At 39.1% G+C, this 27,347-nt stretch overlaps 2 protein-coding genes across 4 annotated transcripts in view; both read right to left on the minus strand.

Annotated features, from left to right (window-relative positions):
- The window catches only part of MAP7D2 (MAP7 domain containing 2), a 99,944-nt gene extending 95,715 nt beyond the window's left edge, over positions 1-4,229 (minus strand). For all 3 annotated transcript variants that reach the window (XM_063083425.1, XM_063083423.1, XM_063083422.1), the window contains exon 1: positions 4,103-4,229. In XM_063083425.1, the coding sequence (XP_062939495.1) occupies positions 4,103-4,229 (127 nt within the window). The remainder of the gene's footprint in view (positions 1-4,102) is intronic.
- An 8,263-nt stretch (positions 4,230-12,492) lies between these two features.
- Positions 12,493-26,522, minus strand: EIF1AX (eukaryotic translation initiation factor 1A X-linked). Its single transcript, XM_063083727.1, has 7 exons — positions 26,310-26,522; positions 22,719-22,802; positions 21,081-21,184; positions 20,108-20,158; positions 18,113-18,194; positions 16,709-16,800; positions 12,493-14,689 (listed from the first exon to the last, which is right to left on the minus strand). Exons 1-7 carry the CDS (start codon positions 26,323-26,325, stop codon positions 14,684-14,686), a joined length of 435 nt encoding a protein of 144 aa, XP_062939797.1. The 5' UTR covers positions 26,326-26,522; the 3' UTR covers positions 12,493-14,683.
- Between the last annotated feature and the right edge of the window lie 825 nt (positions 26,523-27,347).

The raw sequence follows: 27,347 nt of genomic DNA on the forward strand, positions 1-27,347 counted from the left end.
TAGTTTTAAATGCAACATTGAAAAAGGATGAAGAACTCTGATTTCTTGGAGACTTAACTTTGTTGCTAGGTCCACTCTACTTCGAACTCCTAGGGGAGGTTCTCCTGAACTTCCAGTTTGTACCCCTACATTCTCCTACTCCAGGGCAAGGGATGAAAGATATGCAGCTGGAAGGACATCAGGGAACCTCATTTTACCTCAAAGCAATTCCCTCCTTACTAGAGAACAATGGGCAAGTTAGTTCATCTCAGTAAAAATACTTACCTGCAGAATGCACTGGAAAGCTCAACAGGTGTCAGGAATCATGTCTTGTAGTTCCACTGTCTCAAACTTCTCTGATGACACACTTCTTTAATCCAACTCATGAGTGTTTACTGAGCACTCAACCCAGTGTAGCTACTTCCAGCATAGCGCAATTGGCAAACACTGGTTAGAGACCTATTGTGTGCAAAAACTCTTAGGAGAGGTACAGTGATGATCCAGCCACCCTGTGCACCAGGTGGCACTGATGAATGCACCTATAACCTGGACCCAGGCCTTGCCCTCAAGCTAATGATCTAATAGAGGAGACACACATAGCTAATAATGATTAAACAGCTTGAGCACTTACTGTGTGTCAGGCACTACTTTACAGATACTAATTCCTTCATCCTCAAGACAGTGCTCTTCCAGTGTTGTTCTTAAGCCCATTTTGAAGGTGAGAAAACTGAAGCTCAGGGAAGTCAAATGACTTCCCCAAAGTGACACAGTAGTAAGGGGAGAGCTGGCATTCACACCCAGGCAGTCTGGACCTCAATCTGTTCAGCTTTAGTGATAGCAAGGGCTTCCAGCATAGAGTCCAGCATATAGTGGGCACCCACTGCTTAAAGGAACCAGAAGGTTAATGTAACATAGGCAGAATAAGAACAATGCTTTGCTGGGGATATCGCAGGCACAGATAGGAGGAATTTCATTAGTTCCGACAGAGACTGCCTAGAGTAAGTGAACACCTGAAGGGAAAAGAGGAGAAGGGAGCATTTCAGGCTGAAGGGAGCCCAGGAGAACCACTCGCCATCTCATATCCCCCAACTGTGCCGACATGAAATTGTCGAAAAATCTCAGGCCCTTCTGTCTTTTGCAGCCCTCCCAGCACTCAGCACAAGCTTAGGAACAGTAGTTGACCCTCTGGGTCCCAAATGATAAGGCCTCAGGTGACCAAGAATGATCAGCATCTAGGATGAATTACAATAAAACCTCAGGAATCAGGATTTTTCTGAAAACGACACCATTTTACTAAATACCTGGCCTCACCAACCCCCAAAAGAACAAACCATGGCACCAGCTGATGCCTAAATCTAATACTCCAATTTTACTATACCAACCCTAATGCACATAGAAGTTTATTTAATACAGATGCTCCTCAACTTACATTGTTAAGTTGAAAATATCGTAAATCAAAAATGCACGTATGGCTGGCCGGTTAGTCCACCTGGTTAGTCCACCTGGTTAGAGCGTTGTGCTGATACACCAAGGTCAAGGGTTCGGATCACTGTACTGGCCAGCACTCCCCCCCTCCCCCCAAAAGTGCATTTAATTCATTTGAGTGATGCTGGGAAAATTTAAAAAATACATTTAATACACCTAACCTACGGAACATCATAGCTCAGCCTAGCCTACCCTTAAATGTGCTCAGAACACTTGCATTAGCCTACACTTGGGCAGCATCATCTAACACAAAGTCTATTTTATAATAAAGTGTAAAAAATCTCATGTAATTTATTGAAGACTGTACTGAAAGTGAAAAACAGAATGGTTGTATGGGTACTCAAAGTACGGCTTCTACTGAAAGCGTATTGCTTTCGCACCACTGTAAAGTCTAAAAATTGTAAAAATAAAACCATCCTAAATCATGGACCGACCATCTGTACTTTTAAACCTTTACACAACGTGTCTTTCCATATTTCCAATTTCAAATGAAGGAAAATAGCTGTATGCTAACCTTACTATCAGTAGAGTGCATCAAATGATTCTACAATAAAGCTTCCAAAGAGAACTTTGTAAGAATCTCCCCTTAAACCGGCCAGCTGCCAAAAAAAAAGAAAAGAAAAGAAAAAAGAATCCCCCCTCCTTAAATTCCTTAAAATCCCCAATAAATTGAAGGCCCAACCATACAGCCTCTCCCCACCCCTCATTAGTACAACAAAACATCTGAATAGCCTATTATTTAAACTCTTAACCGAATACAAATGCAAACTTAACCTCCCCTTTCCATGTTTTATTCTACAAGGTACCGTCTTTCAGGAAGGGACAGTTCTGGTTGGTGGTTTCTGGATTCCTCTCTAACGGACGCAGCTTGAATTTCCGAACCAAAAAGGATGAAAACAGAAATACACATTTAAAATGTATTTATATCCCTACTCTCTGAGATTTACTAAATTCTGGCTTAAAAAAAAAAAAAAAAAAAAGCATGATGAAAAACACAAACTAGAAATGAGTTAACTGAAGGCCCAATCAGAAAATAGTCCCCTTTGGGCCGGCCCGTGGCTCACTCGGGAGAGTGCGGTGCTGATAACACCAAGGCCCCGGGTTCGGATCCCATATACGGATGGCCGGTTCGCTCACTGGCTGAGCGTGGTGCCAACACCACCAAGTCAAGGGTTAAGATCCCCTTACCGGTCATCTTTAAAAAAAAAAAAAAAAAAAAAGAAAGAAAGAAAATAGTCCCCTTTGGGCCGAGCCCCTGGCGCACTCGGGAGAGTGCGGCGCTGAGAGCGCGGCGACGCTCCCGCCGCGGTTCGGATCCTATATAGGACCGGCCTGGCTGAGTGCCGGTCACGAAAAAGGCAAAAAAAAAAAAAAAAAAGGAATGGCCGGTGCACTCACTGGCTGAGTGCCGGTCACGAAAAAGACAAAAAAAGAAAAAAAGAAAAGAAAAAAAAAGAAAGAAAGAAAGAAAGAAAATAGTCCCCTCATCCCAACGAAAAGCAGGTTTTAAGTAACTAAAGAACATTTCCCTTGATTTCTTTTCTTGGTGCACCTTACATAAAATACTCATATCCTCCCTATATGATAATTCATTGAATCATATACTTAAGATTTGGGCCGTTTTTTAATACGCATGTTAGATTGCAATAAAAAAAATTTCGAAAATACCTTACATTAACTAAAAAAACCCAAAACAAACAAAACAAAAAAACAGGTGTTGCCAGGAAAAACAGGATGGCATGAAACCGGTTTCCAAGCTGCTTACACCCCCACACTACCTGCAACCACTTTACAGAACGTTAACACCAAGACACGCAAGACTTGCTTATCTACAATGCTGCCGAATGTCCTCACAATCTCCCCCTTGCCTTGCTCGTTTCTGGGTAGCCAGTACGGAGACCAGCCCTCCATGGCTCCCAGCAGCTTCAGCCTCGCGAGCTGGGGACCCATTCGCCGAGTTGCCACGTGAGAGGGCCGCGGCCGGGCCAGACACCTGGGTAGCATACCCGTCACCTCGGGGAGCACATCCCGGCGGCGGGGGTACCCGGCCTGGGCCATGCGCCCGGCCGTCCAGGCGGCGCTCCCTCCGCCCCTGCCAGTGGGTGACACACCGGTCGTCCCCCCACACACCCGGCCGGCAAGAGGCGCCAAGCTGGCCCACCTTCGCCGCGGGCTGCAACGGCCGCCAGCGCGCGTTTCCCAGGACGCAGAGAGGCCGCGCACGCAGGCTGGGGCGACCCCCAGGAGCCCGCTCGGCCCACTAAAGCCCCCCCCACGCCGCTGCTCCCCGAGGATAGGGGCGGCCCCCCAGAACCCCTCAGGAAACAAGTGTGGGCCTCAGCACCTCCATCCCAAACACACTTGGAACCCACCCTAAGCCACCCCCGGGCGCACCCACTCACCCAAAGCCACCTCAGGAAGGGGCCCGCCACCCCCACAGCGAGGGGCGAGGCCTCCGGAACCAGCGCCCAGTCCACCCCCCACCCCGGGCTGAGGAAAGGTCGTTTGTCCAAGCTCTGCGTCGCGCCCCCCCCACCCCAACGCTCGACGACCGCTCGGTTGGGCGGTCGTCCCCGCCCCCCCCCCCCACCGGGGGGCTCAGAGCCCTCACGCTCCAGACACACTCCGGGACCCCTACCTGAGGGCCGGTGGTTGGGCGGCGAGGTCCGCACCGCGCCCGGTTCTGCCATCTTTCCGGAAAGCGAGGCGCCCCGCGCAGTTCCCTCAGCCCGGCCTCCCGCCTCAGAGCCGCCGCCGCGCTCCATCGGGATGCTCTGGCCGCACAGGCGCACTGCCAGGCCCGCCGCGCCGCAACGGACCCGCGCGCGCCCGCATGCGCACGAGTCCTCACACAGCGCTCGCGCAGAGCGTGCACGTGCGATGTGCGCACCGGCTCTCACGCAGCACGCGCGGTGCCTGCACGTGCGATGTGCGCACCGGTTTTCCCGCAGTGCGCGCGCATAACGTGCACATATGATGTGCACAGTAGTCCTCACACGGAGCGCGTGCAGGGGCGTGCACGCGTACTTGTACAGTGCTGTACATACACAGTGCACACATAGTGTGCACAGTTCTTCATACAGTGCTAAAACGCAGCATGCACGGACAACGTGCACATCCAGCGTAAAAACACCTCCCCCCACAGTGCACACATATAGCGTGAATAGACGTAGGGTGCTTCTCATACAGCGTGCACACACATCTTCACACAATGTGAATACAATATACACAACACCTGCACACATGTGCTCACTCAGCACGCACACGTCCTTACACGGCTCGCACACGTTTACAGACACCGGACTCCACACGCAAACTCACCGTTGCAGCTCTGGAAATAGTTCCCGGCTAGGGCCTCAGGCGGGCGCCACTTGGGCGGGTGCCACGAGTGCGGACGCCGTACGACCCTCCCTCCAAGCACAGTTAGGTTAGGGTTATCGAGGCGCACAGGTGGCCAGCGCTTAGTGACCCCCCCATCCTCACCCCAAGCAGACATGCGGTCACCCAGGGCGGGACTCCAGCAGGCCATCAGGGTCGATCTTCAAGCAAAGGCAGGGGCACGCCGTCTGGCCGACCTTGGCCTTCCAACCACGCCCCACTCTCCCGCTGATGCTATTCCTCTTCTCTTGCAGTGTAAATAGTCCGCACTTCAGAAATCTCTGCAAGGAGGAGCTCTCTGGGAAGACACACAAGAAATTGCTAAATATATTGCCTCGGGAGTAGGGGTCAGGGAATGGTGTCCATGTGTGGGGGTGGGGGGAGGGTTCTTTCCCCTGGAAATCCCTTTACCCCTGCCATGCGCATTTATTATCTTTTCAAAAACATATCGAAGACATCTTTGCATGGCCCGCTCAGACCTCTAGGTGTTTATCCAGGCATAGTCTGCCAAGTGATAATCTGTCCCCATGGAGCCCCAGGCTACACATTTTTCTGTTGGCCGGTGACCAGCCTGGAGGTTGTTATTCCCACTCCTGGGGGAAAGAGGAAGACATGATTAAACATGAAGCTGAATAATGGATACAACTTTTCTTTTGGGGATGATGAAAATGTTCTATTATTAGATTGTGGCAATAATTTCATAACTGTAAATATACTAAAACCCACCGAATCGTACATTTTAAGAGGTGAATTGTATGGTCTGTAAATTATATCTCAATTAAAAAAAAAAATGAAGCTGAAATCCTCGGGAACCAGCATCCCGACTCCTGGCGAAAAGCTTGGAAACAGTTCCTTTGTGGCACAAAAATATTCGTGATGAACGTGTTCCTGGCTTGCCCAAAGGTGTGCCAGGAATAGGGTGCGAGTGTGGTGAGAAAGCCAGAAGGGTAGTTAAGATATACAGAAATGACTAGGAAAGCGGGCAAGCTGGGGCTGGTGCCCTGAGCTGTAATAAAAGCTGCTTCAAACCCAATAAGATCTAGCTAAGTCAGTAAGAGCATGGGGGCTGTCTTCACTGTTTTCTTCTTAAAAACCTTGGGTGCGAGTTTAATTCATCCAGCTCTTGAGCTCATGGCCTGCCGACATCTGTATGTAGCACCCCTCTCTCTTTTTATTATTTATTTATTTCTCCTTTTACTTTTTTCTATTTTCACTCCCATTCCTCTTCTCCCTAGTCATCAACACCTCCTCTGATACGAAATCTGGTATTTTGAAACATATATAGTGTTGTAAAGATATGCATGCGTTTTAAATTTATATAAATGATATGAAACAATAGTTATCATTCTATTTGTTTTTCCTTGCTTGGAATTGTTTTCAAGATCTATTCATTGCAGCTGGATACAAATCCACCAAAAATGATTAGCCATGCAATCTGGTTTACCCTTCTATAAATTGCTTATTCAATCCTTGTCCATCTCTCCCCATTAGGCTAATTTGTTTTTTCTTGATTTCCAGATTTTCTTGTATTCTAGATAATTCCTGTGGGTTTAAATGTTGCAAATATTTCACCCTACTCAATTAAGCTTTTCTAAGATGAGCAAAATTTTCCTTAATTTTTATGCAAAAATCCTATTATTTTTACTACATTTTATCAATTGCCCTCTTACCTATGTCTCTATACTTTTTATCCTCATGTTACATACTAATAGTTCCGTGTGCGTTTCCTAAGATTAAGGATATTCTTATGCAACCACGTTAGAGTTACCAACTTCAGTAAATTTAACATGGATAATATAATAGGAAACACCCATTACTAAATGGTATCCAACATTTTTATTTTATTCTGTAGTGGTCACGTATTAGATTTTTAGTCTACATATATTATAAATCCCACGAATCAATGTTATAATTTTTACTTTAAGCGGTATTAAAAATATTTTTTAAAAATTTAACATGGATACAGTAATTTTATGTAATTGGTTGCCAGTTTCTCCACTGTAGAAGTACTGGTTTTCTCTTGCAATAAGCAATCTGTGGGGAAGCACTTTAAGGTCATGCAGACAATCGCTCTTCATTAAAACTTCTCTCTAGATTTAGCATCCACTGATGTTTCTCACTTGACCCAATCTTCCTCATGAGTTACAAAATGATAAAATCCATCAGTTTTTTCACCTGTTTGTTTTAAGAGGCCTTGTTTAATACATACTTCCCTAGCCCCAATACACTCTACATTTTCCTCCATGTTTATAGATCTACCTTTACTCTTAAGCAGTTTTTCTGGAAATGGTGTGAAATAGGGATCCAAAGTTATCCTCTGTAAAGTGGTTTCCTCAGCACCATCTATTAAGCTATCCTTTCCCAATTTTTTTTTTTTTTGGTGTTTTTTTTTTTTTTTTGGTGGCTGGTCGGTATAGGGATCCCAACCTGTGACCTTAGTGTTACAAGGCTGTGCTCCAACCAACTGAGCTAACCGGCCAGCCCTTCCTTTCCCAATTTCTGAAGCCATGTTTATCATATATCAAATTCTCATACGTACATGGGCTTGATTCTGAGCTATTCTGATCTTGTCTATTACTGCAACTTAATATATGAAGTTCTCCCTTTGCACTTCAGAATTGTCTTAGAAATTCATAATTTCCATATGAATCTATGTTAGAATGTTTTTCTAATCCCCCACTCCCAAATCCTGCTGTAATATTAGTTGGAATCATATTGGAGTCAGATTTGGGGAGAATTAACATTATGTCAAACCATCCAAGAATACAATGTCTTTTTAATTAGGCCTTTTGAATTTTATTATTTTATTATACATACATGTGGGGTACAACGTTTTTAATAATTGTGTACTTTTGGTCGTTAGATCAGTGTAGTTAGCTTATTCGTCATTACAATACACAATCATTTTTTTGTGTCCCTTGACCAATTCCTCATTATCTCCCCTCCCTCTCCCCTTCCCTTTTCCACCTCTAGTTTTCTCAAAGTTCAACGTATTACTGTGATTGTTGATTTTCTTTCTTTCTGTTTCTCTTTATTATTCATTTATTTATGGATTCAGCTCCCAGTTATGAGTGAGAACATGTGGTATTTCTCTTTCTGTACCTGGGTTGTTTCACTTAGAATAATTTTCTCCAGGCTCATCCACGTTGCTGCAAATAGTAGAATTTCATTATAGCCATTATGGAGAACAGTATGGAGGTTCCTTAAACAACTACAGATAGAACTTCCATATGATCCAGCAGTCCCACTACTGGGGATATATCCAGAGGATTGTAAAACATCAGGTTGAAGGGATACCTGCACTCCCTTGATTATTGCAGCTCTATTTACAATAGCTAGGCAATGGATCCAACCTAAAGGTCCATCAATGGATGACTGGATAAGGATATTGTGGTATATATACACAATGGAATACTACTCAGCCATAAAAAAAGAATGAATTTTTTTTTTTTTTTTAAAGATACTCAATAGTTTTCTGGGCTTCTCCATTATACTAGCTTCCTAAAATTCTGTAGTTATAGTTGAATAGTATCTTAAAGGCTACTTATACCATTTAGTTGATTGTCAGTCTGGCAGAGTTTTCAAATTTCTGGTCTCAGAATACCATAATAGCAGGGGTCCACAAACTACAATCCATGGGGCCAAATACAGTCCATTACCTATTCCTGTTAATAATTTTATTGGAATATCCCCACAAACATTTGTTGTCTACAGCTGCTTTTGCACTACAATGGCAGAATTGAGTAGTTTTAACGGAGACCATATATCCTGCAAAGCCTGAAATATTTAGTATCTGGTCCTTTACAGAAAATTTACCAACCCCTACTTTATGCTTAAAAATTGAGAATCACAAAGAGCTTTTGTATCTGTTAACACAAGGAAGATAAAGATGTAAGTTCCAAAACTCTAATTTTTAGTTTAAAGTGCAAATACATCATTGGCAAAAAAAATTGTCAACTTTCCTTGAAATGACAAGCTCACTTATAAGTTGTATCAATAGTGTGCTAGAAATTTTAAAAATATTAATTCAATAATAAACCTAATGCATTAACATAAATAACATATTTTTAATGAAAAGTTAACAAGAAAAAGACAAAAAATTTGAGATGGCATTGTCTCACATTTTTGCAAACAGACGTTTAGGTTGGATCCATTGCCTAGCTATTGTAAATAGAGCTGCAATAATCATGGGAGTGCAGGTATCCCTTCGATCTGATGTTTTCCAATCTCTTTGCCTGGCTTAACAGAATACAATCTCATGCCTGGTTTTGTATTCAATGTGTTGCAATGTTTAAAGCATATGAAGAAAATCTGACCTCAGAGGTATGTAATTAGAAAAGGGAGTATTTTAAGTCTTTTCTGATAATTGTGTATGTTCTTTGATACTACCTCCAATAGTGACAAGCAGTGATTTTCTAAGTCAGTTGCACTGTAGAATCTAACACCAAGCCAATGAACTTTTCAGTTACATTAAAATCTATTCATCTATTTTGAACTTTGAATGGACTTTGTAACATGCATTTGGAAAATATTAGTTGACAAAGCTATAAAGATATTCCAAATGCTCACACATTTCATTTCACAATATTAGAAAGCCACATTAGGGCCGACCCTGTGGCTCACTCGGCAGAGTACGGCGCTGGGAGCGCCGAGGCCGCGGGTTCAGATCCTATATAGGGATGGCTGGTGCGCTCACTGACTGAGCGCAGTGCGGGCGACACCAAGCCGAGGGTTGCGATCCCCTTGCTGGTCACAAAAAAAAAAAAAAAAAAAAAAAAAAAGTCACATTAATATAACTGATCTCTTCTTCACAAGTCTTTACCGTGAAACTGTCAAGTTAATAGTAGCAGATACTAGTTTTCTAAAACTTTATTTTTGCTTGAATGCTCAAAATTTACCACTGGCGACAAATACTGTCAATTGTTTTCCTTGAAGTGACAAGCTCATTTCATTCATTTTTGTGAACATGTTGATCACAAACCCAAGTCTGAATAACCAGTTTGTCAGTTGTTCTTTCAAGAAAAATAATGTTCCACAAGTGTGCAGTTCAGTTTGCAAGTAAAATAACCACACAAACGCTTTTTCTTGACAACTGTTGTACTTCAGTATGTAGAAGTGCTTTATGTAGCACTCCCCACTTCATCACACAAAATATTAAAAAGATGTGTACTCAAAGGCTGGGATGTCCCGAATGTATATCTGAACTGCATCTGCTACATTGTCACTTTTTTTTTTTTTTGAAAACTGGCTTTTAAAAAAATGTGAGTTTGTTCCTGTGTCTGCTTTTGGTAGATAACCTTTATCAAATTAAAAAAAATTCCTATTATTCTTAGATTTCTAAGAGATGTTTAAAATCATAAATATGTATTAAACTTTATCAAATATGAAAAATCCAACTAACTATATTTGACAGTATGGATCAGCAAAGGGACTTTACTCAGATTTTTGTCCCCACCTTTTGATCTACTATTATCAAGCTGTGAACTGAACAAAACATGGATTGGAACAGTAAAGACTGCCCTTTACAAGTGAGCAAGCTGGCCAGAAGTATATTTAATTTACCTATAGGTCTTTGCACAGTACAAAATAAGGTCTGTTGAATGTGACGACTTTGGCAATTTGAGGTCATTCCAGACAAATGATGTACCATTAGAAAACGTCTTCTTCAAGGGGCCAGCCTGTGGCTCACTTGGGAAAGTGTGGTGCTGATAACACCAAGGCCATGGATTCGGATCCCTTGGTAGGGATGGCTGGTTAGCTCACTTGAAGAGCATGGTGCTGACAACACCAAGTCAAGGGTTAAGATCCCCTTACCGGTCCTCTTTTTTTAAAAAAAAAAAAAAGAAAAGAAAAGAAAGAAAACATCTTCTTCAGCACAGGTTTGTGACAAATTCACTCACTGAGAAAATACAGTCTCAGATTTGGAGCATATCTTAATGGATTCACTCAAACAATGAAACAAAAATATAAAATGGATAAAGTACACCTTTTCCTCACATACCACAATTAACTTTTAAAAAAATTAAATTTTTAGGAAGAATCACCATGAATAAAAGTTTAAATATTTAAAAATGTTATAAACAGTTTTAAAAGAATCAATTGTATACACTGTTGAAAGCTGTTTCACATTTTATTTTCTAATTGCAGTAGTTTGCATCTGATTTCTTTACATCATTCCAAATGATGGGAAAGGAAACCCCCAAATCAGTTAGTAGTAATTAGCTGTCATAAATCTATAGTAAAAGGATGTAAAAGGACTTAAGGAGAATGAAATACTACCAGAACTGTCAACATTAATAACTATAAACTTTCTCTAAAGAAATATATAGCAGGTTAGTATTCTATAAAATATCTTCAAGCAACTTAGAGACTTCCATCTGTTAGTCTTATGCTGAATTAAATGAGGTTGGCAGCAATTATTTTAAATATTGTGTTGACATGAATATACGAATAAATATTCTACATGTTCCTTCTATCACAGGAATCAAAGACTGAAAGCAAAAGAAATGGTAAATAGAGAATATAGAAGACATGCACCTTCCAGCTTACACAGTCCTGGATATCAAGTGAAAAGAGGCAGAAACCGTTCTATGTGCATTACACATAATACAGCTAAATTATTAATCCCAACAACTCTGAGAGGCAGGTATTGTTCTCATCATTCCCATCCTACAGGTAAGGAGCCTGAAGGTGAGGCAAGCTGGAGAAGGAACCTGTGGTCACCTGTGGGTAGAGGGCGGAGTGGGAGTTGGGGTACAGGCCATCTGACCCTCTCTAGCAAGAGAGAGGACAAAGTCCAACACACTCTCCAAACTGCCCAATTCATTTTATAGCAAAGAGTCTACTGTCTTTTCACAAGACTGAATTCAGACTTTGTTCTTTTCTGAATAGGAAGAAAAAAAGCAAGGTTAAAAAGAATGGTGGTTTAAGGTAAACCAAAAACACGAAGTAGTGTGCAAAAGTTCACGGTAGTCTGAACAGTATAAATGAAACTTACCCTTACACTAAGCAGGATAAAGATAAATATTTCCTATCAATACAAATCCTTTTAATCTTTATGCCAGTCATGACATAAAGAACCTTGATTTCATACTGATACTTAAAACTGTTAAGCCAGTTAATACTGGATGTTGTTAAATCTGTACAATACAAATAAAGTATAAATCTAGCTAGGTATTTTATTCAAAACATGCTTTTACCTATATGATTACTCAGAGTTACTCTGGAGTCAATACTGACAGCAATTTATACCTATTAAAGTTGTTATTTGACATTATAATTTAATATTTAAGACAGATGAGATTAAGTTAAATTACAAATCACAAGTCTTGTAAAGCAACTATTTATAGCCACAATTCCAGAGATGTAAGTAAACCAATGGCCATTCCATATAAGAATTTCCGTCATGCATAGTTTACAGGCGCTTTAAGTAGTCTCTTTAGAGGCTGGATGTTCAAGAGAGATTCAACAGTCAAACAATTAAATCTTGGCAAGTCTTTTAACACAAATGCTTGGTTTGGTTATTTAGCCACCTTAGAAATACAATGTGTTTATAGTTGAATGAAGTGGAATGAACACGGCATGAAAAATGCAACCCTATCAAATTCATAAGTAATATCTATCACACACTCTTAGCAGTAAGAACCATCATTTTTGGATTTCAAACATTTTATTTTCTTTCTGGGCATGGTTCATAGCACTGTATTACAAGGAATCAAAGAGTATAACAAAAACAACAAAAAAAACCCCAAACTTTTTTTGAAGACCACTTCCATTCCTTATTTGAAATATAACCAAATCAACAAAACTATACAATTTCCACATTAAATATGTTAGTAAAAGAATTCCTCCAAGTAGTGTTGCATATGAGCTACAACTTTACCCCAACTATTTTAATCATTATGATTTGAGATTTTCCAGGAAGCAACAGCACTAGATTAGGCTGTTACTGCCTAGGCAAGAAAAAAATGTATCACCAGCAAATACGTGAATTGGGGTCATAGTTGTAATTTTTAAAAACTCTTCAGACAAACCATATTTGTTAGAGGAGGTAAGTAGAAAAACTAATGTTCGAGTTGCACTATCCCTACCAGGAACTATATCCCATATGCAGAGTTCAAACATTCTTGGTAAAATGACATGGAAGGATCTATATATACTGTAAATTTAGCAAAACACTTTTATGTACAGAAGGCTAGCTAAATATCATAGGTTTAAGATTACCGATAAAGACAACTGCTATGTCAATTCTTTAAGGCTGGTTTCTTGCATTAAAAACCAGCCTTTAGTCTCACATGCATTCCACCTAGATAAGTGTTCAGGAACTCACAGAATAAGAAACATGAACCACAATTTTGTACTCTTAATTTCTATTTTTCGACTTAATGTTTTATAGTACCTCAGATTTTGAATTCAGAGTTTGTATACGTAGGAAACTTTATAGTAAGAGTGGGATTAGAGAAGATTTGCTTGTTTAATGAAGCCATGTGAAGGTTTATTCCTCTGTGTATTACTTTTAGTCACTAAAAAGTTCTCTGTACAATAAAGAAGTCTCACAAGCTACACGATGGATCTCTTCTTTTAAAAAGTTGCATACAATTTTCATGTGGCTAGTGCAGTCTACCTAGCCCAGTCCTAATTTCATTTTATTAGAGTTGATAACTAAAAACTAAATAAGGAAGAGTAAACCTAAATTCCCAATACAAGCAAAAAAAAAATCTGTCCACATAATAAAATAAATCCTTTGCACAAAGAGTATAATATACTCTGCATGCAGCATGACATCTTTTTCTCAGCTGTAGCTCTTCAATTCAGAAATTGGAAACCATCTTTTCATTAAGTTGTTATTCCCTCCTCTTTCCTCAGCTCAGATAAATTGAAAAGGCTTAATTTATACAAGTTGTTATGAAATTAAATTTTCATTTATATATATTTTAAGTGTTTACAAAGCACTCAAAATTGTAGCTTACAAGTATATGACCTCTGAAAATAAAATAACACTTTTAACACAATCTTTCTGTTGTAAAAATATTCTACATACATGCATATGATCAAACAATCTTTTCTTGTCTGGGAAATGTTCTATGCACAGTAAGTAAAAAAAAGAAAGTCAATGATTATATCAATATTTCCAATGTTAAGATAACTGAGTGCCACCTAGTGTTCAATTTCTGCAACTATTAACCTTACAAATTCAAAATTGCTATTAAACCCAAGTTCTAAAACATTTTGGAAATAATTTTTTTTAAAAATATATTTATGGTGGCAAAATAAGATCATGAAAAGAATGTACATGATATCAAAATTAGTATAAAAATAGCCACATGCTACTTAAATATGAAAAACGGAGGACTTATCGTTTATGACTTCAAATGAAAGATTTCTGCCTCCCTCAAATTGTACCAAAATCTGAAGGGAACACCTGTAACTGGAATATACAGAAAGACTCTGTACAGTTAACAGGCTAGTCAAAACTAGGGCTTGATCATAATCCATAATTGAGTTGAAGGCAAATGGCTTATTCAAAATATCCATTTACTTACTGAAAGTGGTCAAAGTAGGAAAGGCAGCAATGCATTTTTTTCTTTTTTTAAATAGCAGATGTGGTCTTCTACCCATAAGCTCCATTACATCAAAAGAACAAAGGGGCTTAACTTTTCACTTAAGATAATTCAGCATTATTAGTTTTTAAAGAAACACAAATACCTTAGAAACAAATCAGTCTGCTTTAACAAATTGCATTCATGCTAATGAAATTTTAATCTTCTTTAAGGGTTACGGCCAAAATCCAGACTGTTGGACAATCTTCAGAAAAATTGGAATGTCAAATGTTGAGTTTAATTTAGATCTGGAAGGGAAAAAACATCAGATCAAAGGAAAAATAGAATTTTTATATTCAAACTGTCTACCACATCTATAAGGGAAACTTTCACCTCCTTAGGCTATCTTGTATTATAAAGAATATTCTTAATAAAGTTTAGTGTCTCCTTCCTTCCTTTTATGCTAGTGACTTGAGATTTTATATTTTGGGAGTGGGAGCAGACATGGGGGAGCATGATCTCTTTAAGAATGAGACAAGTGTGATACTGACCTAATTTTCTTCTTCTGAGTCAATCTGGTTATAGGAGTTACAGCGTTAGAACACCTAAAAACCATGTGGTGAAATGTCTTAGGGAAGAAGTAGGGTTTCCGATAGAGCAAATCCTTACAAAATCTTCAGGAGAACTCAAATTCCTTTAATAACCACTGTCTTTACCATCTCTTTTCCTGCCAGTCTGCTAGGCCGTTCTGAGGAGACATTGGCACATATCTAGAATTTTTTTTCTGAGAAAAACTTAACCCTGTCTAGATTCTCAACCTATCACCTCAGTATGTATGGCTTCAAATTCATGCATGTTCTCTGATTAGGTTCCCTAATTTTCTAAAGAGGCCTTCTACCCCAGCTCAGCTGTCAAAATGTTTGGATAGGGCCTTAATCCACAACACGCTAGCTACATGTCAGGTTCTTGCTACAGGGTATAATTGTTAATTCTACTGTCAAAGTATTAGTAATCCTCTTGGCTCAAGGTCTCCAAAAGGAGGTACATTAAGAAAATAAAAGAACGCTGTATTTACCTCTCATTTTCTATTTCTAGGTATGCATTAAAAAGTGTATAAGTTAGAATAGTACTGCATGTTTAAAAACTCATAAATGCATATACACATTGGGAATATGTACTCAAACTTTCTTTAATTCACGGTGTGATTACTCTAAATGGTTTGGAGATGCATCAAAATATACGATGGATTGAAGGATGGACAGGTATGTGATAAGTCAAGTACAGAGAAATGTTAATCGTAGAATTTCAGTGAAGGATAAAAATCAGATTTCCCCAAGACCAGCCTGTGTAATTTTTAAAAGCTCTGGTGGGCTGGCTGGTTAGCTCAGTTGGTTAGAGTGCAGTGTGATCTGGTAACTCTATTCTACAATCTTGGTTAGGAACAACCGCTCTAGGTATTCTGCAATTTCATCTTTGCATCAAATCAAACACCATCATTATTAGTTTTGGATTTATATACGCACGTGGGTTCTGAACTATATTTTGTGCAAAGGAGATTGAAAAAAAGAACCCAAACTAGATTTAAGAGTAACTTATAATACCACTCCAATTATTAAATAAATTTATATTGTCAAAAGACAATATTTGAATTTGACAAAATTCAATATTGCTATATTTGAATAAAATACAGTAATAGCAGAAGTACACAGTGAAGGAAGGACTTACTCCTGTGGGCATTACTGCTTTATTATTAGGAAAAACAATATATTTTCCTCAAAATAAACATACCAACTCCAATCCAAGAGTTTACCAATAGTGCATACCCAAAAGATAAAATAACATAATTGGCAATGGGCCTCCATTTTAACAAGGCTTTCAGGGTATGCTGTAATTCCAATACTTCATATCAAGCTGGTTCAAACAAGATTCTTTTATCATACTAATTTTTCAATTGAGAAGGCATGTTCCTTTGATAAGATCTTATATTTCTCAACTGTCTACTAAATTTCTTAATAGCCATCTCTTTAGACACCCTTAATTAAACAAGTTATATTCCTGGCATTCATATTGCCAAAGGAAACACTGTTCATTTCAGAAAGAAATATTGAAGAGGACTGTAAGACTTCTCAAAGTATAAACCGTTTGATTAGCTGTCTTCTAATCTTCTAAATAATACTGAGTATTTTAATTCATGAACAAGTCTCAAAATATACCCTTATTTAAGTGTTCCACAATCTTAGAATTAAATGAAGTTAGGGAAAAGAGCTGACTCCTCTGTGGGTATTTCATAAAACAAAAATTGGAAACTCTAAGGTGCGTCTACTTACATCATCAATGTCTTCATCATCATCACCAATGTCATCAAACTGAATTTCGTCATCATCTCCAGGACCAAATGTATCAGTTTCATTGATTTTAGCTAAAGACACAATAAGAAATATACTCATATAATATAATCGAGGTGTTAATAACTGCCCACTAAAAGAAGAGGGCCTGATATGAAATGCTGAACTATAAAAGGACTCTTCAAGCCAACCTTGTAATTTAATCAAAGTTTCATTATAAAAAAAGCCTTCCTAACTTCTGCCTAACAACCCTACCACTATACAGAGCGATATTTTATACAACAAAATTCCCTCCTATGCCAAGATGGAGAGTATCTGTGTTATAATTTTGTTTGCAAATGTATTTTTAGTAAGGCAGGCTCTAATTATACTAATTCTGAAGCTATTACAACTTCCAGGTATACTTCAAAAAAGGTTTGAGTACATGCTAACAACTTACTTCCTTGAGATAAGAATAGCTGTCTCAGCAATCATCAGATAAGACTCACCAATCAGAAGATTTGATCAAATCATGTTTATCCCTAAGCAACGAAAATGAAACCGGAAGTGCTAATTCTATTCTCACATATGTTAGCACTTTCTAGATCAGAAATCCAAAGTAAATAATTTCAGCAGGATCTTCATGCATAAGTAAAATTATGTTTTTTTCTTTGTAATAAAATACAACAAATCCAAAAATAAAAATAACTGCCAAGTAAAAAATGCAGGCTTACACAATAATTTCCCCTTTGATGAAGTTACGAGGGACTTATTATTGTTTTAAGTTTTGTGCATTAAGAATACATTACTTTTATATTTGGAGGGGGAAAAAGAAGAATGTGCTTTCTCAACCTTGGCACTATTTATTATTTTGAGCAGAATAATTCCTTGCTGTGGGATGCTGTCCTGTGCATCGTAGGATGTTTAAAAAATCCTATGGGGCCTAATAACCCCAAGGTCACGGGTTCAGATCCACATACCAGCCAGCTCCCCCACCCCCCAAATTCCTATGGGATACTATGATACAAGGATAAGATGGACTGAAAACAGACTTTTAAAATAAAACTCAACAATATCTAATTATTGTCCTTGTTTCATGTTTAACATAGATGAAAACTGACAGTCTCTTGAGGAAAGAATTTTAAAATAAATACTATAACAAAATTATTCCTTTGACTGGCATTATGCAGAAATCCAGGGCTTATAAAGTATAACTTCTTTCTTACAGTATCTAGTATTATGAAATATAGGCAAGCATACTTAAAACTAATCATGTAAGCACAAAAGCATACTTAAAACTAATCATGTAAATAAAATGATCCACAAAATTTGACCAAAATTCCTTCACCCAAACACCCGACAGATCACCTTACATATGACAAGTTAATATAATAACTCAGACATTACCATGCTCTGGAAGCTCGCCATATGCTTTCAGACTTCTGGCTTCGTCTGCATTGTATTTTAAAATTACATCGGCTTTGTTATCCTTAAATAGAGACAAGTAACTTTTATAACTAATTATGCCAAAATACTATCAGTTATTTTGTAAATTACTTTCAACTTGAATTAAAAAATCAGATCTCACTGTTCTGTTACAAATCTTTCTCCCTTTTTTAAATTTTAAAGTTTTCTCCTACCCTCTGAAAAACATCCTTCGGTTAAACCTAGTAGGGAGAAGCTTATGTGCATGCATGACTGAATAATGATGAGTAAGCTTAGGAAAGATATTTACAAATCTCACTTTAATAAGAGCAAAACTATGTAGACTCAATCTTTTAGATTATTTACTGGTATACTTTGATTAGAAATCTTTTGAAATACACAAGTTCCCAGGGGTCATATTTTGCAAGGTGACCAAACACTGCAATTCAAAAACTGAGACTGGTATAATGACCTAAGGAAATTAATATACCTCTCCTACTTCTTAGGGTATGTATCAATCAGAATTTCCTGAAGATAGATTAGTAGATGTGAAGCCCAAGAATTTGTATTTTTAAAAGTTCTTTGGGTATTTCTGATGCAAATGTCCCACTGAGAAATACTGCTTTGGAATGTTTACACTTCTTCATTTGAAAAGAATCTGACTCAGTTAAGGGAGAAAATTGATTGCTTCAACTTCAAGGGCAGTGTGACTCAGACCAGCACTTCTTAAACTGTAAAGTGTAAAGAATCTCATGGAGACCTTGTTAAAACGCACGTTCTAACTGAGGAGGACTGGGGTGGAGACCAAGAACCTGCATTTCTAACAAGCTCCCAGAAGACAGGTGAGGATACTGATTCCTGGACTACCGTTTAAGTGGCAGGGGCATAGAAGTATTATGGGAGATTAGGAATCACAAGAGTTGGTCCTGGCTGGCACTTTTCAGAATGTTCCTCCTTTCAGAACCTTGGTGTTCTCTGTCAAACAGGGAATTAATTATTCTTCCTACTTCTGGGGTTATTGTTAAGATCAAAAAAAGAAAATGGACATTAGAATGGTATGAATTTAAAGCAGGCTTTCTCAACCTTGGCACTATTGATTATTTTGAGCAGAACAATTCCTGGCTGTGGGATGCTGTCCTATGCACTGTACGATGTTTAGCATCCCCCGTGGCCTCTGCCCACTACATGCCAGCAGCATTGCACCCCTCCTCCAGTTGGGACAACCAGAAATATCTCCAGACACTGCCAATGTCCCCTGGAGGGCAAAATATGTGTCCATGGTTGAAAGCCAATAATTTAAAGTAAAGATTTAAAATATTTATTCTGGAATATATATTTTTTAAAAAATCAAAGTACGATCAAGGCTGTAAAAACAAGTATTATTACATGGGGATGAGTTCCAATAGATGGAAATCAAATGGATTTCACAGATCCACAATGAGTACATTCAAGGTTGAGATCATGAAGGGCAACTACCATTTTCTTTCCCAAGTGCTTATCTAAATTTATAGCACATACTTATGTCATAGTGTATATTGTAATTTCTTGTGTGCCTGTCTTATTCTCTCTACTACCAAGCTATAAGCCTTTTGTGGGATGGGAATTTGACTTATTTAGCTTTATCCCCTAGAGTAATGGTTCCCAGATTTTGATTTAAAAATCCATCAATTAAAAGAATTGCCGGGGGTGTGTGTGTCCAACATAAGATTATATTTTTATTTTGCCAACTAAAAACACAAATAAAACCACCACTATATAATATTACTCATTTTTAAAAAAAGGGATTTTTTAAAATATCAAAAAAGAAAAAAAGGACCACTTAGCTTTATAAAAAGTTTATGTGTTACTCCACAGAAGGCATTTGGGAACATAATCCCTGGGATACCTAGCACAATGCCTAAAACACAACTGGTTCTTAAGAAATGGCTCATTGAATTCAAGCAAGTAAACAATGAAAAATTTAAATGCAATTTTTACCTGGTAGTCTCGGAGACCAACCAATATAATGTCTGAGGTATTTATCCAAACCTACAGATTAAAAAAAAAAAAAAAAAAAAAAAAGTCATTGAAAATCATATTTAAAATAAAAACAATCAAGAAATCCGGAGTACTGATGATTAGTTTAGAAAGAGATTTATGATCATGAACTATTCCAAGTGGTTAGTTACCTATTATGAGAATAGAAAATTAAGTGATTTTATCTCCTTCCCTCTCTCCCTGCATTCCATCCACCTACATACACACAGTTCCCCAAACTCCTTTAGTTTGAGAACAGAGAGTAACATACCAAATTAAAAAAAAAAAAAAATTCACAAAATCAGAGTTGGGACTCTTAACCAACCTACTTAATAAATTTGCCCAAACATCTACTATGATGGTGAATTAATCATTACTTTCCAAGGCAGTCCACTCATCATCACCTTCAAGAAATTTAACATTAATTCAACATTCATTTAACATAGTTCATATTCAAATTTTCTTAATATCCATTACAGCTATCCTATCCTCTAAACCCCCAAACCAGAATCCGAACAAGTGCCACATACTACATTTAACCATAAGGTCTCTTTAAGAGTCTCCCTGAAACTGGAATAGTTCCCCAGCCTGTTTTTCCTTCCGTGTCACTAACATTTTATTAAGACCTGGGCCATTTGTTTTGCAGACTATCTCTCAATTTGGGTTTGTTAATTATTTCTTCATGATTCAGACTCATGTTAAACATTCTGGGCAGGAATACAACACAGGCAATGCAAACAATTCTTTAAACAATAGAATTTGTATAAAATTAACATTAAGGATCTCGCTGTTTGACTTACAGGTAAATTATTGTTTTCATAGGTAATTCTTTTTGGAATTTACAAAAATGAGATCCTTGGCTATAAAAAGTGTAGAGGCATTTCTTTCCCCTTAACCAATTTTATGTTAAAGTAAAGCAAACCTCCACACCTACCTTTTTTCTCAACTTCCCTCTGATGTGACATAACCTCTTTACACCATCAAAACACATTGCTTCTAATCGTCCATTTCCCAACATTTTGATTACCTGAGCATACTCTGGGAAGGAGAGAAAAAGAAAAGGGTATGGGATATTCTTCAACTTCTGATAAAAGCAACTTAAAAAGTCCACACAAAATGGACAAGTAAGAACATACAATTGTATTGACTGGGAATAAATACATGCAGTAAAAGTATAAATAAATACAAGGAAGTGATAAACACCAAGCTAGTTAATGGCAGAGTCAAAAACCAAGACTCTGTAATGCCATTTCTATAACAAGCTGTCTCTACTATTAGACATGTTTTAATTATCTACTCATTTTGAATATGCAGATTTCATGACTGTGTGCTCTACTTCTGGAGATCAAAGGTAGCTTACTCAGACTACAGTGAGCCTAGTGCCCACCTGGTGCCTCAAGTGCTTCAGACGCAGCCTCTCCAAAGGAGGGGAAAGATAAAAAAGAAAAAGTAGTATCTGCCCATATAAAGTTAACTGCTAATGGAGGCAAGAATGACTACGGCTAAGAAACAAAAGATCTTTAGCAAGAAAACACGTTTCATTTTAGCAGCTTGAATTGTACAGAATGAATAAGTCCATCAAAAGTTCCACAAAAAGACAATCAAAAAAAGTTATTTGTTAAAGTGCTGGAAATTATTGGTACAGCTGGGGAAATTTGAATATAGGCTATATGCTAGATAATATTATATTAACATTAAATTGCCTGAGTGCGATAATTCTATTGTTATGTAAGAGAATGCTTTTAGGAGACACATGATGTAGTAAGAGAAAAGTAGCTTGATATCTTCAACTAAATTTCAAATGATCCAGGAAAAAAACTATATATGTTTCTTTATGTGTATGTGTGTGTGTGTAGATAAAGGATTTAAGGGCGTTCACTGTACTGACAACACTAATACTAATAACTTTTCTATAAGTTTGAAATTACTCAAAGTAAAAATATGGGAAAAAAGCAAGTGATCCAGTCAGAATTTATTTTACTAGTGTTATATATCTTGGTCTGGCACTTAAAAAATCTTAATTGGTCTAAAAAGTTAAGTAAATTGTTCAGTTTCATTTTATTGTATTTTATGAAATCATATGCTAATAGCGCCGGAGAATGGAGAGGCCCAGGATGGCCTAGGATTCATCCTTCAAATACCCATGGTGGGCGCACTCGGGAGAGAGTGCGGCGCTGGGAGCGTGGCAAATACGCATGGTCTACTGAACAAAATGTGTAGCACCATTTACTACCATAAAAGGTCTACTAAATCATGAAATTGTCAACCATAGCTCCTGAGGCTTAATTCCCTTTGAACTGTACAATTCATTCTTAGTTGTGAATATTCACACAAAACAAGGAAACCCGTGTGTTTACAGAAATGCTACCAATCCTCAATGCAGACTGAGTAAACCAGGAAATGATTACTGAAAGAAAGGCTCTGGAGAAGCATGGAGGATGAGAAATGAAGGACAAAAGGGACATGAGATTTACTGCTCAGGGTTATAATAGGATCGCTTTTAAAGATTGAAATTCCACATTTAAAAAAGAGAAGATGTTACTAAAAAAGCCTAACTTATGAAAACGCTTACCCTGTCCATCTTCTTTGAACACCAACTCTCTTTTTTCGGATTCGTTCTCATTCTTACCTCTGCGTCTATTTTTACCACCTTTACCTAATGGTTTTAAAAAAAGAAAAGAAAGAAAAAGGCAATTATGTGCAAAATAATATGAAAAGAAACTTAAGGCTATTTTAAAAAATCACTTAAATTTAAAAACTCACCTAATTTGGTTACTCAATCACATTAAAGTTACAATCTCCAATCATATTAAACATAAAATACAAACAGCAGGTATTACATAAAAGTACACAGAAGAACATTCCTCTTTAGCACCCACCCTTTCCAAATAAAAATGCAATTCCATACATATTCTTCTAAGATGAAATCTTGGGTGTCTTCTGAAGCCAGGCCCCATGCAAGGAACCTGATGTTTCCAAAATGAAGCGAGGAGTGTACAGGTAACCGTGGTTTTTCAAAGTTTTGGTGGCAGAGCACAACAAGTATTGAAATTGCCATTCAAAACTCAGTTTACTTTCTTTTACAAAGCTAGCCCTTTATCAACATCCTTGTTTCTGTTATGTGACTCTAGTGACCATGCTTATAAAAACTATGCAATAACGCCACCTATTTACTTGTCACAATCACCCTATGAGGTAATAACAGTCATTTATTCCCAGTTTACCAATGAGTTCACTGAAGCTCAGAAAAGTAACTTATTTAAGATTACAGTCAGTGAGCTCCCAGCCCCCACATTATGGTACCTCTCCACAGCATTTTGTTCCTATTCCAGAACCTGAACCACACTGGCAGCCATTTCCAAAAGGTGGGAGAAAGGCTGTAAGTGGTAGTGATACCAAGAGACTCATGGGAAGAGCCTGGAAGCAGCAAAAAGTTCACAACCCAAATAGAATCAAGAATGAGCAACTGGCCACTGCAAAGACAGATATCTAACCTCTTGAATCAAGTACACTTACTCTCTTCTGGAGCAGTCTCGCATGCCTCTCTGTTAGGTGGGTGTCTACAATTTCCTGACCCACTTAGAGTCATCCTTAGAGTTCTGTATTTGAGGCATTCTTAGGGCACACGAAAACCAATTTCCCAGAAACAGAAAAGTACTTCAAGCTATTACTCATGCCAGATATTCCAACTAGAGTGCAAGCTCCATTAGGACAAGGATCACACCTGCTCTGTTTGCTGAGTTATATATCTGAGTTTGGCAATGCTTTGAATGAATCAGAATCGAGACTAGTCCATACATCCTAAAGGAGTGGTGATTTTAAAATTATAGGTAGTAACCTCCTCAAAGTGTGGGAATACTTTACCCCAAATGCTCTTCATGAGTGGGCCAAAGGATGCCCTTTTAATGATTTGAGAATGGGTTTCTAAGAATTTGTAGAGGAAATAAACTGATTAAGAATCATCTTGAAAAAAAAAAAAAAAAAAGAATCATCTTGAAGCAAAAGTCATTCAACACATTGCTCATGGCGATTTTTATCCTTATTTGTGTAACTATCACAAGATTATATTCATTCATAGGGCTTCTGGATTTTCCAATAAAGAAAAACAAAGACATGAGTTTATTTCTACATTAGTAAACCTCACCTCATAAAATTAGGGGTCTTGAAAAGTATCTTCCTCTAAGTAAGATAACAGATAACTAAGAGAACTGATTAGCTTTACATAGACAGGAATGATAAACACCAAACTCAGCATGGTGGTTACATCCAGAAAAAGAGGAAGAGCGTGAAAAAGGATTGGGGAGGGATACACAGAGGGCTTTAACTCAATTTGTGTTGTAATTCTTAAATTCAGAGTAATGGATTTGTGTTCATTATATTACCTATATTTTTTGTATGCCTCAAATATTATTTATGAAAAAACGATTCATTACTTGTCTACTTTGTACTGGAATGCTCTTTAAATTCTCTTCTGAAAGAAAGAGACCAAGCCCGAATGTACAACAATTAAAGCAGTATAACGTAGAACAAACATTCTAACTTTTTACCTTGCTTTCTTTCTAAAAGAACTGGTAGCCTCTCAACTAAATCAAAATTCTCAAATCCCTCTTTAAACCAATCAGAGGTGTTCCGGAGAAATTCCCAGATGGGATCTTACTTGATATGGGTTGTGTATAAGTCCTGTTCCCTTGGAACCAAAGGGGAACCTATTATTCACCTAAGAGTGGAGCCAACAGAACGGAGGTGAGTTAATCCAACAAATATTTACTGAGCATTTACTAAGTGTCAAGTGCTAGCAATCCAATGTGATTAAGACAGATACTATTCCTGCCCTTTAGAGCTTACAGCCTAGTGAAGGAATTGGAAATTTCATTACTAGAAATAATAGTGAGAAGATACCCACTGAAGTGATCCAGTTACCATCTCAGAGGGAATAAAAGATTATATAGATAAGACGAAAACTATAAGACTTCTAAAATCCTAAGTTTATCACCTTATCATTCCCAGATTAGCAGTAAAAATCCTTGCTGTGCTTTTTGCTACAAAAAGGACCTGCAAGTTTGATTTCTGAGGAAAGCAAGGTGGAGTTCCCGGAGAGTACTGCATCACATTGTGCACAGAACTGTGACCAAGAACCCTGAGGGATAAAGTGAGTAGTGACAGCCAGAAAGAGGAAATGAGGTAGAATCCCTGGAACCATCTGTTAAGTAGAAAAGAGAACACAAGTAGGCCTGGGTCATGGGAGAAGGTCCTAAGGATAAATAATCAAAGGAGACTTCTGTAGTCTATGAAATATGCTCTTCTCCAGTAGGAAACACAATGTTTTCCCTATTTCTACTTGCACAATTTTCTTCGAGATATTATATGGATATTAAAAATGACATAAACATTGTAAGTCTATAAAAAGAATTTCTTCAAAAGTGTTCTGCTTTTACCTAGATTAGGCCTTCCATTTTGGAAATCTTAAATAAACTTATCCTTAAGACCGATAACCTGCTTAGCCTCAGAAAGGAGGGGACTTAAAGGTCCTTATTCCCAGCACAAAAATAGAAAACTTGGCTAAATATGGAACAAGTCTTCTGGGGGAAAAAAAAAAAAAGTTAAACACTGTAAAGGGATGGAGGAGAGTAAATCTCTAGAGATGAACCTTAAAAATGCAACAAGGTTTCCCCCGCTGTTTACAAGGGACAAGTGGGTAGCCTCAACAATACTGAACTGTCCATAAAGAAACCCATGCAGGAATACCTGATGGTCACCAAAAGCATCACCCTTCCTTTTAAAGTTCAGAATTGCTTCCAGGGCTTAACTCCCCATGCCCGGGGAGGCCAAAGGGGCCCATCTGCGAATCCCAGACCGCCCCGGGGGAGGTGTCCCCAACGGTCTCTATCCGCAGTCTGGCGCGAATCAGAAGCAAAAACCCACATTCTCCCGCAGGAGGCCCTTCAAAAATGGCGTCGGCTCCACCCCAATGTGGCCAAACTGGGAAACAGGAGTAACTTCCCAGCTCCTCTCCCGAGCTGAGAGTCGCGTGCAGGTGCTCCCAGTCACGGGCAGGCAAGGCGAGAAGAAAGGTCACTGGGGCCTGGGCGACCCGGAGGCTGCGGGCAGGGCCGGGGAGACCAGGCCGAGCAGAGCCGTGGTCCCGGGGTCCAGGAGGCATTACCTTTATTCTTGGGCATGGCGGTGATCGCGGCCTCACGGCTTCTCTGACTTCTTTCGGGGTGGTGGCGGCGGCGGCGGCGGCAACTGTTCCGAGCGGCGCAAGGGGCGACACGAGAGAGCGCGCGGAAAGAAGCAGGCGCTAGACGCCAGGTAGCGTGCGCGGGAGAGTCCGGCGACCTATATCTTCCGAGATCCGCCCGCGCCCACGCTGGGCAGCAGCAAATGGCGTCGCGGCTGCTTGCGTCGCCTATCCCCGCCTCCCGCCGCCGGCTGGGCCCGCCTCCCGGCTCTATGGCGCAGGCGTGGCCGAATGACCCGTATTGTTAGAACGAAGGGAGACGCGTTCTGGGTCGCGGCTGGCCCGAGAGCTCTCGGGGGCGGGGCCGCGAGCAGGGAGGAGGCGGGGTCAGGCAGGAGGCGGGGTCAGGGAGGGAAAGGGCGGGCCCCACGTCATAGTAGTGTAAAGGGCGGATTGAAGTAGCGCCCACTGCTGGCTAGCGCCAGACCTCTGCTCCCTTGCACCTAACCCGTGTGTCCCGGTTTGACAAGTTGCTGACTCATTAACCTCATAGTTACCTCAGTTTTAGGGCGGCTCTTTCACCCGCCCGGCCAGGTTGGGAGCCTGAGAGGAAGGGCTTCCTGTCATCCATTACCAAAGCATAAGATTTGCATGACACTTATTACTTTTAAAATATCTATCTTCCCTACCTCACTGTAAATCTTACCAGGCGGAGACCACATCTGTTGCTTACCATAACCAGCACTTAGAATGTCTGGTGCATAGTAGGTACTCAATACACACAGTTTTATGGGCTAAATTGTGTCCCCACCCCAATTCATATGTTGAAATCATAACCCCCAGTACCAAAGAATGTGACTGTATTTGGAGATAGGGTCTTTAAAGAGTTTAAATTGAAATGAGGTCGTTAGGGTAGGCCCTAATCCAGTATAACTGGTGTCGTCGTTATAAGAAGAGGATATTAGGACACAGGCATAAACGGAGAGCACCACGTGAACAAGAAGGCCATATACAAGCCAA

The sequence above is a fragment of the Cynocephalus volans genome, chromosome X (assembly GCF_027409185.1).
Source record: "Cynocephalus volans isolate mCynVol1 chromosome X, mCynVol1.pri, whole genome shotgun sequence".
NCBI lineage: Eukaryota > Metazoa > Chordata > Mammalia > Dermoptera > Cynocephalidae > Cynocephalus > Cynocephalus volans.